We start from the raw sequence: 14,310 nt of genomic DNA, 5'->3' as shown, positions 1-14,310 counted from the left end.
TATAAATGAAATGTATTATTTATATTATTATTTATTATTATTTATTATTATTTATTATTATTATTATTAGTATTATTATTATCTGATTGTTCATTGATTTTTCTTGAATGAAATGAACACACGTTTCTATTTTCCTTATCTCAGATGACGCAGTGTTCATGGACGGCGAAGACGAGCGGCAGGAGTACGTCCTCAACGACGTTGGGACCATCTATTACGGCACGCAAGATCAAATCGCCGTCCGCACGTGGGACTACGGACAGGTGTGGAATATGTGATCAATGATTTCAAGCGCACGTTGACAGATTTTGCTCACGTTTTGGTTTTCAGTTTGACGAGGGCATATTGGATGCGTGTCTGTTCGTCCTGGAAAAGAGTGGAACTCCGCCATCTGGGTGGGGGGATCCTGTCAATGTGGTGCGAGTCGTGTCAGGCATGGTGAGAAATTGGCATCTTTTGGATCAGTACGTTCGAGTTCTTCTGTTCACATTGGGGTCAATTTGACCTCACTCACTAATGGTTATTGTTTAAGAAAAAAACAACAATATTTATTCAATTATTTGTTAATCTGTTCATTCATTCATTCATTCATTCATTCATTCGTTCATTATTTCTTTCATTCATTCATTTATTCATTCATTTGTCCGTTCATTCTGCTATTTATTTATTTATTTATTTATTTATTTATTTAATTATTTATTCGTGTGTATTTATTAGTGTATTTATTCATGGATGTATTTGTATTTTTAGTTGTATTTATTTATGTCTTATTTACGTGTTTTATTTTTATTTTTATTTTTATTTATGTATTTATTTTTACTTTTATTTTACTTTTACTTGTATTTATTTTTATTTATTTATGGATTTATTTTTACTTTTATTTTACTTTTACTTGTATTTATTTTTACTTATTTATGTATTTATTTTTACTTTTATTTTAATTTTAATTTTACCTTTACTTTTATTTATTTATTGTTAACGTATTTATTTATTTATTTATTTATTTATTTATTTATGTGTATTTATTTGTGTATTTATTTATTGATGTATTTATATTTGTATTTTTAGTTGTATTTATTTATGTATTATTTATGTATTTTATTTTTATGTATGTATTTATTTTTAGTTTTCTTTTACTTTTACTTGTATTTTTTTTAAAAATGTTTTATATATTTATTTTTACTTTTATTTTAATTTTACTTTTACCTTTACTTTTTACCTTTTTATTTATTTTTATTTAGTTGTATTTGTGTTTACATTGCAATAAATTATTTACAATTCAATAAATGACATATTTTTAAAGGTTTTTCATACATAAGGTGCACCGCATTATAAGGGGCACCTTCAATGAATGACATATTTTAAAAATTGTCAGCTTTTGAAAAAAAAGGTGTGCCTTGTAGTGCAGAAAATACGATACATATGAATTCAAATAATTGTTGCTTTTTTGTCACAAGCATGTTAAAAATAATTTTAAATTGTCAGCGTAAAAAAAGGTAGAATGTGTCACTTTCAACCTCAAATACTTTGTTGTCTACAGATCAACTCTCGCGACGACGAGGGTGTTGTGGAAGGAAACTGGTCGGGGAATTACGACCAAGGAACGTCTCCAACTGTCTGGAGCGGAAGTATGGAAATACTGACGCAATACCACAAAAGCAACGGCACCCCCGTCAAATACGGCCAGTGTTGGATATTTGCCGGTATCGTCACCACAGGTGCGTTATCAGCCCTCACATAGTCGTCGTTTGCCATTTTTTTTGGGAGCGTGTTTAACTCATTCACTGCCTTTCTCGAATTTATTCGGGAATTGAAAATATGACATAAAGTGCAGTGAGGGGAGGAGGGGGTTTTAGCATTTGATAGACAGGCAGACAACAGAAAGAGAGTGAGAAAATGGAGAGAAAAGAGTGAAATTTGGACTCGTTTCAACTTTGATAGTTCAAAGGCAGAGCGTAGACTGCAAGGTTAAAATATCCCATCAATCAAGCTCCACAAATAACCCGCACAAGCCATCTGTACACTTGATGCAAAAAGCTATCAACCCAGTGAAACAGAACACAATTGATGAGGAACTAGATAAAATTATCGCAGAGAAAGCACCTACAAGGGATCATACCTCAAGATGGTGAAAGAAGGCTATGTTCCTCATCAAGTGTTTAATGCTGATGACTCCATTCCATCAAGCCATCGACCATCACAAAGGTAAATAAAACGACTTTATTATACTATACAGTTTATTTCTTTAAATATAATACCATATTTCTTTAATCATAATACCATAGCACATTTATTATACTTAAAATAAGGTATATTTTGTGTAGTTTTACGGCTTATTTAGTAGAAAATTGTGTTTTATAGGACCTTGGAACGGATTATTCTCATTTTAATGGTTTCCTATGGAAATTAATTTTTGGGATACACACTTTTCGTCTTACACACTCTAATTATCCAATTAAGTGCGTAAGCCAAGGTATCACTGTATTTGATTGACATTTTACGGTAGGGTCCGGATTTTTTTTTTTAGCTTTTTGATAAAAATGGGCATCAAACGCAGACCGAAATGAATTCATGAAATTTCTCAATTTGCTCAAGGTAATCTGAGATCCAAATAAATTGAGTCAGAATCAATTAGATTTGTGAGTCAAACTACTTTTTTTCCTCCAATTTCCAAGCAACGTCGCTTTCACCGAAGCTAATGTCGTAAGTTGTGTGTGCCGTGCAGTGTTACGATGTTTAGGCATCCCCAGCCGAACGGTGACCAATTACAGCTCGGCCCATGACACCGACGTCTCCTTGACAACCGATGTGTACCTGGACGAGGACCTGCAGCCCTTGGCTCATCTGAATTCGGATTCCGTCTGGTGTGTACGTTCGCTATCGCTATCTTCGCCGTTCTGTGTTGTTGTTACGCTTCTTACTCATCGGGACACATCAGTTCATCCAAGTGGAAATGGATGATTGCTGGATAGCCCCCCCCCCCCCCCCCAAAAAAAAAAAAAAAGATAGATGAATAAATATATCTTGGAAGGGGGAGAAAAAAAAAACGGGTGAGTGATATTGGCTTCATATCAGAATGATGACTTACATTCTGGTGTCATCATGGCAGAGTAGTTAAATTGAGTTCTGTGACTCGGTCGTGACTGCAATAAATTGATCCGTTCGCGTCTGGGGTGATGAACGTGCACCCCAAAAAAAGAAAAAAAAATAATAGTTCCATTAGCGTTGTCTAACCACAGCGCTGAAGTAAACAATAACAAATAAATCATACAAATATTGATGGTTGAATGCTATTAAGTTGGCCCGGACTGACTCTCGCATTCCAAGTTAATTAAATGTCCTCCTTCGTTTTAAACCTGATAACGCATTTATTTATTTATTTATTTATTTATTCACATTTTCTATTTATTTTTTTCGCTCACCGATGTATTTATTTTCATATTTATTCATTTACGTATTCATTTATTTATAATTTTTTTTGTTGATGTATTATTTTTATTTATTTGTTAACCAGTTTATTTAGTTAGTTATTTATTTACATTTGTAATAATAATAATAATAATAATAATAATAATAATAATACATTTTTTTTCTTAGCGCCTTTCAAAACTCTCAAGGACACTTTACAGTCAGGGGATAAGAACTTTTTAAATGTATTTAATAATAATAATAATAATAATAATAATAATAATAATAATAATAATAATAATAATATTTTTTTTTCTTAGCGCCTTTCAAAACTCTCAAGGACACTTTACAGTCACGGGATAAGAACTTTTTAAATGTATTTAATAATAATAATAATAATAATAATAATAATAATAATAATAATAAGTTTTTTTCTTAGCGCCTTTCAAAACTCTCAAGGACACTTTACAGTCACGGGATAAGAACTTTTTAAATGTATTTAATAATAATAATAATAATAATAATAATAATAATAATAATACATTTTTTTTCTTAGCGCCTTTCAAAACTCTCAAAGACACTACAGTCAGGGGATAAGAACTTTTTAAATGTATTTAATAATAATAATAATAATAATAATAATAATAATAATAATAATAATAGTAATATTTTTTTTTCTTAACGCCTTTCAAAACTCTCAAGGACACTTTATAGTCACGGGATAAGAACTTTTTAAATGTATTTAATAATAATAATAATAATAATAATAATAATAATAATAATAATAATAATAATAATAATTTTTTTTCTTAGCGCCTTTCAAAACTCTCAAGGACACTTTACAGTCACGGGATAAGAACTTTTTAAATGTATTTAATAATAATAATAATAATAATAATAATAATAATAATAATAAGTTTTTTTCTTAGCGCCTTTCAAAACTCTCAAGGACACTTTACAGTCACGGGATAAGAACTTTTTAAATGTATTTAATAATAATAATAATAATAATAATAATACATTTTTTTTCTTAGCGCCTTTCAAAACTCTCAAAGACACTACAGTCAGGGGATAAGAACTTTTTAAATGTATTTAATAATAATAATAATAATAATAATAATAGTAATATTTTTTTTTCTTAACGCCTTTCAAAACTCTCAAGGACACTTTATAGTCACAGGATATGTTTTTCTGTGGGTGAGCAGCAGCTCACCCACAGTCTCTTTGTCTCTTCATTGTTGCGATATATATTATATATTTTTTTTATTTTTACACGTGAATATACCAATACAATCTTATTTAGATTGATTATTTTCCATGCAGGAACTTCCACGTGTGGAACGACTGCTGGATGGCTCGTCACGATTTGCCCCCAGGAATGGGCGGCTGGCAAGCGCTGGACGCCACGCCCCAAGAGACCAGTCAAGGCACCTTCCGTTGCGGCCCCGCCTCTCTCGCCGCCATTCGCAACGGTCAAGTGTTCCTCAAGCACGACGCCCAGTTTGTGTTTGCCGAGGTCAGTCGGTGACGTCAGATGTGATGACTTTTTTTGTCGAAGGGTAAATGTACCTTTACCAGAGTCCCCCTGGGGTGTCAAACCAGCAATGTTACGAGCGCTAGACAGAAAGTCTTTGCCACCTACGCGAGTGAGAAAACCAGAGTGCGTACAGGACAGGGCTGACTGAGCGTTGACGTGCGTGCACCGTGTATCAACACTCAGCCATATGGCGCCCGTCAAAAGTGACACTTTGCATCTGTTACGACCTCTCCCTTTTTCCTTTTTCCTCATCCTCAGGTGAATAGCGATAAAATCTACTGGCAGAGGAGCCCAGATGGGACCTTTTCCAAGATACACAGTGAGAAGAAAGTCGTGGGCCACCTCATCAGCACCAAAGCCGTCGGCTCGGATGAACGCAGCGACATCACGCATCTTTATAAGCATCCTGAAGGTAATAGACATTCACGCCGTTTTCCTGCTTGACTAAAAATAAAAAAATTAAAAAAATCCCATTGGAAACGGAAATAAAGTGTCAAAGTTAAGGCGCGGGGGCCAAATGTGGCCCGTCACATAATTTTATTCGGCCCGCGAAAGCATATCAATCATTTTAAGTTCCATAGCTAAAGTCCAAAATAAAATTTTAAATTGTCCCACGTAAACCACAATAACAATCAATATTCTTGACTCCAGATTTGAACACTAATTACAGTAGTGAGGGGAGGTGGTTTAAACATTAAAGAGACAGGCAGAGACATTGAAAAAATGAATAGAAAACAGTGAAATTTGGACTCATTTCAACTTTGATAGTTCAAAGGCAGGGTGTAGACTGCAAGGTTAAAATATCCCATCAATCAGGCTCCACAAACAACCCGCACAAGCCATCTGTACACTTGATGCAAAAAGCTATCAACCCAGTTAAACAGAACACAATTAATGAGGAACTAGATAAAATTATCGCAGAGAAAGCACCTACAAGGGATCATACCTCAAGATGGTGAAAGAAGAAGGCTTACGTTCCTCATCAAGTGTTTAATGCTGATGACTCCATTCCATCAAGCCATCGACCATCACAAAGGTAAATAAAACGACTTTATGATACAGTACAGTTTCTTTCTTTAATTATAATATCACAGCACATTTATTATACATAAAATAAGGTATATTTTAAATGTAGTTTTAGGGCTTAGAAAATGTTTTATGGGGACCTGGGAACAGATAATTCTCATTTTAATGGTTTCCTATGGGAAATTACTTTTTGGGATACACACTTTTCGCCTTACACACTCTGTCTGGGAACCAATTCAGTTCGTAAGCCAAGGTATCACTGTATGTGGAGAGGATTAAGCATTGTAATGGCTTCCCCAAATCCTCGAGAGGAAACCGTTACGACAATGTGCTATAGTCGCGTTTGACTGACTCAGTGTTTACGTTAATGTGCAAACATTACATTTGAAAACGGTTCTCCCGTGTCATCTGTTCAGGAACGGAGGCGGAGCGCATCGCCGTGGAAATGGCGTGTCGTTACGGCTCCAAGGCGGATGCGTATTCCTCCCCTGAGGTGGAGGACGTCCTCATCGGGGTAACCATGGATGGCGACGGCCCCCGAATGGGGCGGGATGCCGAGCTGACCCTCACATTGACAAACAGCAGCTCAGACCGGCGTCACATCATCCTGCACAGCCAAGTGGCCGTCATGTACTACACGGGTGTCCACAAGGCTACCGTTAAGACGGACCGCACCAACCTGGAGCTGCTGCCCGCTGAGGGTGAGTCTACTCAACTCTGTAATCTAAATGCTGCCGCGTATAATGAGAAGAACTGTCGCGGCTTGGAATTGAAGCGGATTTACGTGTTAGACAATGTCTTTTCATCAATGGATGCAACAGCTTCGTGTTTGCTTTCAATATTTAGATGATAGCAGACGTGCACATTCCAACATGACGTCCATGATCCACTGATGAAAAGGATGTTTTGATCATTTTCTGCTTCATCTAGAACTGCTTCATACACCAAAGAGGGTGCAAAAAGTGCTTAACATCGAATGACTTTCTTTGTGTTGTCATGTTATTTTTATTGTATTTTTTTTACTTCAAGATGGCGCCGAGAGAGTGGCTGCCTTTACAGCAGCTCCTGTATGTTGTTTTTCTACTTCTTCCATTCTTTTCCTCTTCCTTCTATAACTTTGCCGCTGTGATATGTAAATGTCTCAAATACCAGACTAATAAAGGCTAATCGAATACAATCCAATATTTTTATCTCCCAATAGTCTTCGTTTTGCCCTTAACTATGATTTTCTTTCAGCCCGTAGTGTCCTATTAGATAAAAGAAGACTTCTAAATTCAAGACACTGCTCTTTGGATATAAACTCACTACGATATTTTACTCCACAGTCTACGCTTAGCTGCATAATTATGTCTTCTCAGATGCCCTTAGTCTCCTCTCGCACAAAAGGAGACATTTGGCAGTGGCTGCCACTGCTCACGCACAAAAAAAAACTGATCCTGTGACTGTGAAGTGACCTTGAGAGTTTTGAAAAGTGCTTAGAAATGAAATGGATTATTATTATTATTATTAAAGAAAGCTACTTTTGTATACTCCATAGTGTCCACTTTGCTTTGGTGCAATATTTTCTAACTGCCCTCATTGTCCTACTGGATAAAAATTCCACTAAAATAAAATTTTACATTTTGTTGTACCCTCCCTTCTGCTATCTCTTGGATAAAAGTAGACCCTCCAAACGCTCCAGTCTTCGCTTTACGATCCATTTTCTTGCTGTCCGCCATTTTGTCTTACATAAGACTATTTTTGTTCTGGATGCTGCAGTAATCTACTTTGCAGCTCTACTGCTTCACTCGTTTTGTCATTGCCCCGAGTGTCCTCTTGGAAAAAGGCCCACGCTCTCGCCGTTTTTTTTTTTTTTTTTTTTTCCAAGAGTGTCTCATTTCAACCAATTTTTAATTCAACGCTCACCTTTTCAACGTTAGAGTCTGTTTATTGTTGATGAGCTTCCTGTGTCGCGTCCTGCTTCCATCTTATTTAAACCTTTGAAGGGCACTGATGGATCTGACACCATTTTATCAGCCTGGGCAATCCGCCGTCTGCCTCAGTTGGTTTGGAACACAGACACAATATATCAAAAGGATGGACTGATCCGTACTGCTGTCACTCACTTGTTTGAACGTAGTGTTTTTATTTATTTGTTATATATGATGTGTCATTGTTATTCCTTTAGAGAAGGTATTGGAGTGGACCCTTGAATACAAAGACTACAAGGACCAACTGGTGGACCAGGCCGCCCTCATGCTAACATTGTCAGGACGGGTCAAAGAGACGCAGCAGGTGCTCGCCACTCAGTTCAGTTTTCGACTCAGGACTCCAGACCTTCTCTTAAAGGTAAGCCTGAATGCAAAAATGAAATAGATGTGACTTGGGGGTTAAAAAAAAATGGCCACTATATGGCCATTTGCTGTCTATTTGCTATCTATTAGCTATCTGGCTAGCCAGCTAGCTATGTAGCTGACTATTTATTAGCTATATGGCTATCTAGCTAGTTAGCTAACTGTCTAGCTGCTATATATTAGCTATCTGTTAGCTAGCTAGCTAGCTTATATCTATTTGTGTTACTTATGGGTTGAGTGAACGCTGGCGCAGGTGGCTGCCGCTGCTCACCCGCAGAAAAACTGATCATGTGACTGTAAAGTGAATTTGAGAGTTTTGAAAGGCACTTATAAATGAAATGTATTATTATTATTATTATTATTATTATTATTATTATTATTTATTATTACAGTGAGACCTCAACTTACAAACACCTCAACTTACAAACTTTTTGTCTTAATTAAACCTTATAATAAGCACTATTTTCATAATACACACCCACCACGGCTGGCGGAGTGATCTTCGGCGGAAGCACACGACCGAACAGCACCAGAGGTTAAGTTACCAACAGTCCTTATGGAAGGTGACTCTTCTTCCATAAGCCATCAATGACCATCAAAAAGGTAAATAAAACTTTATTTTACGGCACAGTTTATTTCTTTAATTACAGTCGTCATGTAATGCGCCTCTCTTTCCAAACAGCAATTCCCTTTGACCTTCGACCTCCAACGCCAAGTGACTATGATACAATGCAGTGTATTTCTTTCATTACAATACAATAGCACATTTATTATACATATAGAATAAGGTATGTTGTGTGTAGTTTTAAGGCTTATTTAGTTGAAAAGTATATTTTATGGAAACCCGGGAACGGATTATTCCCATTTTAATAGTTTCCTATGGGAATTTTTTTTTGAGATACACACTTTTCGCCTTACACACTCTGTGTGGGAGCCAATTAAGTTCGTAAGTTGAGGTCTCGCTGTATTTGGCTATAAAATCGTTATTTGTGACCACAAAACGCACGCTAACACATTTATTGGTACTATGCTTTCAATTGAAATTGTATTTGGGTCGTGACTTATGACGTTTCATAAGATCATAAAGACGTAAATGAAGAAATTGTTTTAGTTATGAGCTAATTTTGCTCGCTAATGTCTCACTGTTACCTAGCTAACAGCATCATAGCAATAGGAATACAGTATTTTGGGCATTCTTAAGCATCGCTGTTGCCGTTGTAGGCTACTTTCAGCAGTGGCAGGCCATGGATTTCATCGCTCGGCCTTCAGTAGTGCTATGTCTAAATCAATCCGGACTGAAAACTAGAGGTTGCCATTAGTCAGAAAATCCGTCTTGAAATTGGCTTTAACAGTAAATCTGCGACTAAATCCATTTCTTCTCCTCCTTTATCCAATGTGGGATGACAAAACCGATATTAAATCAACACAATATATTTGCTTATGGAGCTAGCTACCGATACAATGTGCTAGCTCTAGCCAATATGCTCTTGTTACTAGCAGCTTGTGATCAGGGCAGTGTTCGCAAACTGTTTGGCTCGTGACTAGCCAATCATAGTTTGCCAAATCTCTGATGTTGACCAGCGCCTCCAGGAAGGCCTTTTGAAACATTTTATTTTGAAAATTCTCTTCCCACCTTCAAATCCCATCTAAAAACCCACCTATTTAAAATTGCATTTTCTGTGTAGTTTTATCTCTTGTTTCTATTGATAATTGTCTTTTATTTATGATTTGCTTGTCTGTGACTGTAAAGTGTCCTTGAGAGCACTTTACTTGCTAGCTATTTGCTATCTATTACCTATGTAGCTGGCTCGCTAGCTATCTAGCGAGCTATCTATTAGATATCTGACTGCTATCAAGCTAGCTATTGCTGGCTAGCTAAGCTAGTTAGCTTTCTATGAGTGGGTTGAGTGAACGCTGGCGCGTGTGGCTGCCGCTGCTCACCCAAAGAAAAACTTATCCTGACTGTAAAGTGACCTTCAGAGTTTTCAAAGGTGCTTAGAAATTACATGTATTATTATTATTATTATTAATATTATTATAGGGCCTCTTTGCAATTTTTTGATGCTGATACTAGTGCAGCGTGTTCTACCGGAAACAAATTCCTTTTGTGTTCTAGATACTTGGCAATAAAGATGATTCTGATATGTTTAATGCTTGTATAAGTAACCCGTATTGCCTTGTACTGAAAAATAAACATTTAATAAAATATATCCTGTATAAAGCCATGTACATGTACAACTGGAGAGAATACTACATATGCTACTACTAAAATGTTCGTATGTACCATTGTTCGTAACTCGAATGTTGGTAAGTAGGGGAGCATCTGCACAGCGAATATAAGAAACGTGTTGCTACCAGATTTTCCCGCAGGTCATTTCATATTACTTTATTGTATTTATCTGTTATAACTTCCCTAAAAAAATATTGCCTGACATTGAACTGGTCCGTAGGGGAAAAAAAGTTTGGTGGCCGCTTGTGTACATTACTTCTTACATTTACATAAAATTAACTTCTTATGTTCAGCCTGTCGGGAAGGCCGTTGTCGGCGAGAAGATGGCGGTGGAGATATCCTTCACAAATCCTTTACCTCAAGTGCTGAAGTCAGTCATGTTCCACGTGGAGGGACTCGGCCTTGCCAACGCTCGAAAGATTCATTACGGGTGAGCGGCAAAATATACAACACTCTGTTGTTATCACCCACTAACCCCCCACGACCCTTTTTTGTAACTGTCACTTCTCATCCCTCCCCTCAGAGATATCGCAAGTCGAGCCACCGTCTCCCTGACTGAACATTTGGTCCCCACGCTTGCCGGGGTCAGGAAATTATTAGCGTCTTTACACTGCCGGCAGCTCACGCAGGTCCACGGCGTGACGGACGTCGCCGTGCACCAACGCAACTATGGCGCGGTATAGTTAAATGATCTTTCCTGTCCAAAGGAGTAACCACAGAAGAAGAAAAAATGTACAGTGAAACTTGAAAAATCTTTTGACATTGGCCAACACAAAGGATTTTTTTTTATGCCTTCGGTCAAATGTTAGATTTCACCTTGGGATGGACTGAAATTCCATGTGTAAGCTAGGACTCAGACTGCAAAATAATTCACATGCTTCAAATCCTTGTCCTTTCCAGTTTGCTTATGGGCATACATAGGTTGAAATAACCTTTTTTTTTACACACATTGTAACCTTGAGAAGGGCAATGCAGGGAGAAAGTAATACTGGGTTCGAATTTTCATAGAGTTAGCATGTGTTCGACCTACATTCCAAACACTACTATCAGAATCTTTATTGCCCAAGTACTGTATGTCTGTGTAAGCTCTCAGTCGTACAGGAGTGGTCCATCGATGAAAAGGTTTCTTCAGTCATCATCTGTACTTTTTGAAGGTGTCGGACGTTTCGCCTCTTATCCAAGATGCTTCTTCAGCGAACTAAAGTCTTACTGGTAGTATCGGCCCTATATATATCCCTAATGTCCAGACATGTCGGCGCCGGACACTGCTATGATAGGTCCCTACTCTCAGGTTGGGGGGAACAGAGGACCACTCCCTGCAGCCCCATCGATTGTTCCTACATTCCTGACTAAGGACTGGCCTGATTGCCCCACTCCCTCCGGTATCACCTCAAGTCAACATAACACTAGATCATAATAGCAGCCTTGTGCAGTCCTGCTGTAATTATTCTTTTCTTTCAAAAGGTCATTTCCTCATCCACCGGTGTTTGTTTATTTCAATACATACTCACAGACAGCACTCTTTTTTTTTTTCACAATTACCGGGACTAAATTATGTTTATGCATTATTCATCACAAAACCACACAATAGGGACAAAACATAAATAAAAACCTCGAAACTATACCTGATTCAGCGGATATTTTAGTATCATACTATCATAATATCAGCTAGTACACGACCAAAAAAATGCTCATTTAAAAATGCAATTAATATTGTGAAACATCAAAATATCACTGGTATCATGATACCACTGGTATCATCGTTTGTGATATCTGATTTGTGATATTGGTTTGACTGTGATTCGAGCAGTATCATGATACCGGTGGTATCATGATAAGAGTGGTATCATGATACTACTGGTAACATGATACGAGGTGTAGAAATACCAGGTGTAGAGACTACACCTGGTATCATGATTCAGCGGATATTTTAGTATCATACTATCATGATATAAGCTAGTACAGGACTATACATTTGCTCATTTAAGAATGCAACTAATATTGTGAAACATCAAATCTGACAATTTCAAAATATCACTGGTATCATGATTTGTGACTGCTTTGATGGTGACTCAAGCAGGATCGTGAGCAAGCGGTATCATGATATGAGTGGTCTGATACCAGGTGTAGAAACTACACCTGGTATACTGATTCATACTCTCATGATATCAGCTAGTACAGGACCAAAAAATAGCTCATTTAAGAATATGAAAATATCACTTGTATCATGATACCACTGGTATCATGATTTGTGACACCAGTGGTCTCATGATACTAGTGGTATTATGATACTGCTTGAATCTCAATCAAACCACTCGTATCATGATATTACTGCTATCATTGGATTTGGGTTGATTTGCCTTCATTAGTCTCAGTGGAGAAATTTATTTCACAGCAGCAGTTATGAAAGGAATGAAAGTAGAAAAACAAAATACAGGAGCTGCTGGAAAGGCAGCCACTCTCGCGGCGCTGTCTTGAAGTGATATCATGTGATGAGTGATATCATGCTATCACTCATATCATGATACTGCTTGAATCACAATCCAACCCCTAGTATGATACAACTGGTTTCATGATATCACTCATATCATGATACTGCTTGAATCACAATCCAAGAAATATCCCAAATCAGCTCATATTGTGCTACTTTTTTGTCATGTTCATTTTACAATTGAATCACTGCTCTGTATTAAATGCTAATTCCACTTGTTTGCTTTGAAGTTAGCGTTCGTGCGAATCTGTTTTCAATGCGCCAGGTTGAATTTGTTTGCTCCCAGGGTCCGGTCTTCACATTAACCTTTGAGTTTATTAATGATCTGGCATCCTGACGTCCCACGTCGTGCACCACATGGAGTCCTACCTTGCTTGCCGTACTTAATTCCTGCAAAATGTCAAGGGAGAAAAAAAAAAACAACAAGGAAAAAAGTGATGAGTCATGCTCAACGGCTACTGAGTAGAAGACAGGGCGCTAATGTGTGGCACGCTCACCGTTGTGTGTCTGACACGCTGATTACGAAGCCAACGAATCTCTCGTGTCTTTCCGTGGTTTACATAATCCGTCTCAATGTTGTCGAGGGTTTTCTAGTGCGTTACGCTACACGAATGCCGGCTAATGGATTCTTCACTCTGTTTTGCGACGAGTGAAAATCATTCTGATGAGACTTGTGAGGAACATATTAAGGGAAGCTATGCGAGTACATCGGTGCCGAAATTGAAAATGTAGAAATTTCCAATCAGGCTCTGTGCCATCTGAACTTTAGTTTGTTCGATCTTCATAGTTAGCTTCACGAGTTATGCATGGCCTGAAAAATACGGACTCTGAGAAATGAATTATGTTTTAAAAAAATTACCTTTAACAAAATCTGAAGTTATTATTATTAGTAGTAGTAGTAGTAGTAGTGGTAGTAGTAGTAGTAGTAGTAGTAATAGTAGTGGTAGTAGTATCATTATTCTTGTTGTTGTATGATTATTAATATTATTGTTATTGTATTGTTTTTATTGTTGTTGTTCGTCTGTGTAAGCTCAGTCGTACAGGAGTGGTCCATCGCTGAAAAGGTTTCTTCAGCCGTCATCTGTACTTCTGAAGTACAGATGACGGCTGAAGAAACCTTTTCATGGTTGTTGTTGTTATTTTTTGAACAAAATAATAATAAGTTGTAGCAAGTGTAATATTTTTATAATTTTAATAATAATAATCATCACTTTAAGTCATTTTTATTGGTGTTTTGCATTTGAATAAAAAATACCATACTGCGTGTTTTGGGTATTTTAGATGC

The 14,310-nt window shown here is 37.0% G+C and overlaps 1 protein-coding gene across 5 annotated transcripts in view; it reads left to right on the top strand.

Annotated features, from left to right (window-relative positions):
- Positions 1-13,401, top strand: part of LOC148896034 (protein-glutamine gamma-glutamyltransferase K-like) — a 29,756-nt gene extending 16,355 nt beyond the window's left edge. For all 5 annotated transcript variants that reach the window (XM_089001228.1, XM_089001225.1, XM_089001226.1 and 2 more), the window contains 10 exons: positions 145-263; positions 331-438; positions 1,541-1,718; positions 2,726-2,864; positions 4,732-4,924; positions 5,204-5,357; positions 6,388-6,672; positions 8,139-8,299; positions 10,828-10,964; positions 11,058-13,401. In XM_089001228.1, coding sequence (XP_088857354.1) covers positions 145-263; positions 331-438; positions 1,541-1,718; positions 2,726-2,864; positions 4,732-4,924; positions 5,204-5,357; positions 6,388-6,672; positions 8,139-8,299; positions 10,828-10,964; positions 11,058-11,217 — 1,634 coding nt within the window. In that variant the 3' untranslated portion in view covers positions 11,218-13,401. The remainder of the gene's footprint in view (positions 1-144; positions 264-330; positions 439-1,540; positions 1,719-2,725; positions 2,865-4,731; positions 4,925-5,203; positions 5,358-6,387; positions 6,673-8,138; positions 8,300-10,827; positions 10,965-11,057) is intronic.
- The last annotated feature ends 909 nt before the right edge of the window (positions 13,402-14,310 follow it).

Source organism: Hippocampus bargibanti, linkage group LG07 (assembly GCF_051943395.1).
Source record: "Hippocampus bargibanti isolate YZ-2025 linkage group LG07, ASM5194339v1, whole genome shotgun sequence".
In the NCBI taxonomy this organism is placed as follows: Eukaryota; Metazoa; Chordata; class Actinopteri; order Syngnathiformes; family Syngnathidae; genus Hippocampus; species Hippocampus bargibanti.
The sequence above is the reverse complement of the archived record's forward strand: the minus strand, read 5'-3'. Positions and strand labels throughout refer to the sequence as shown.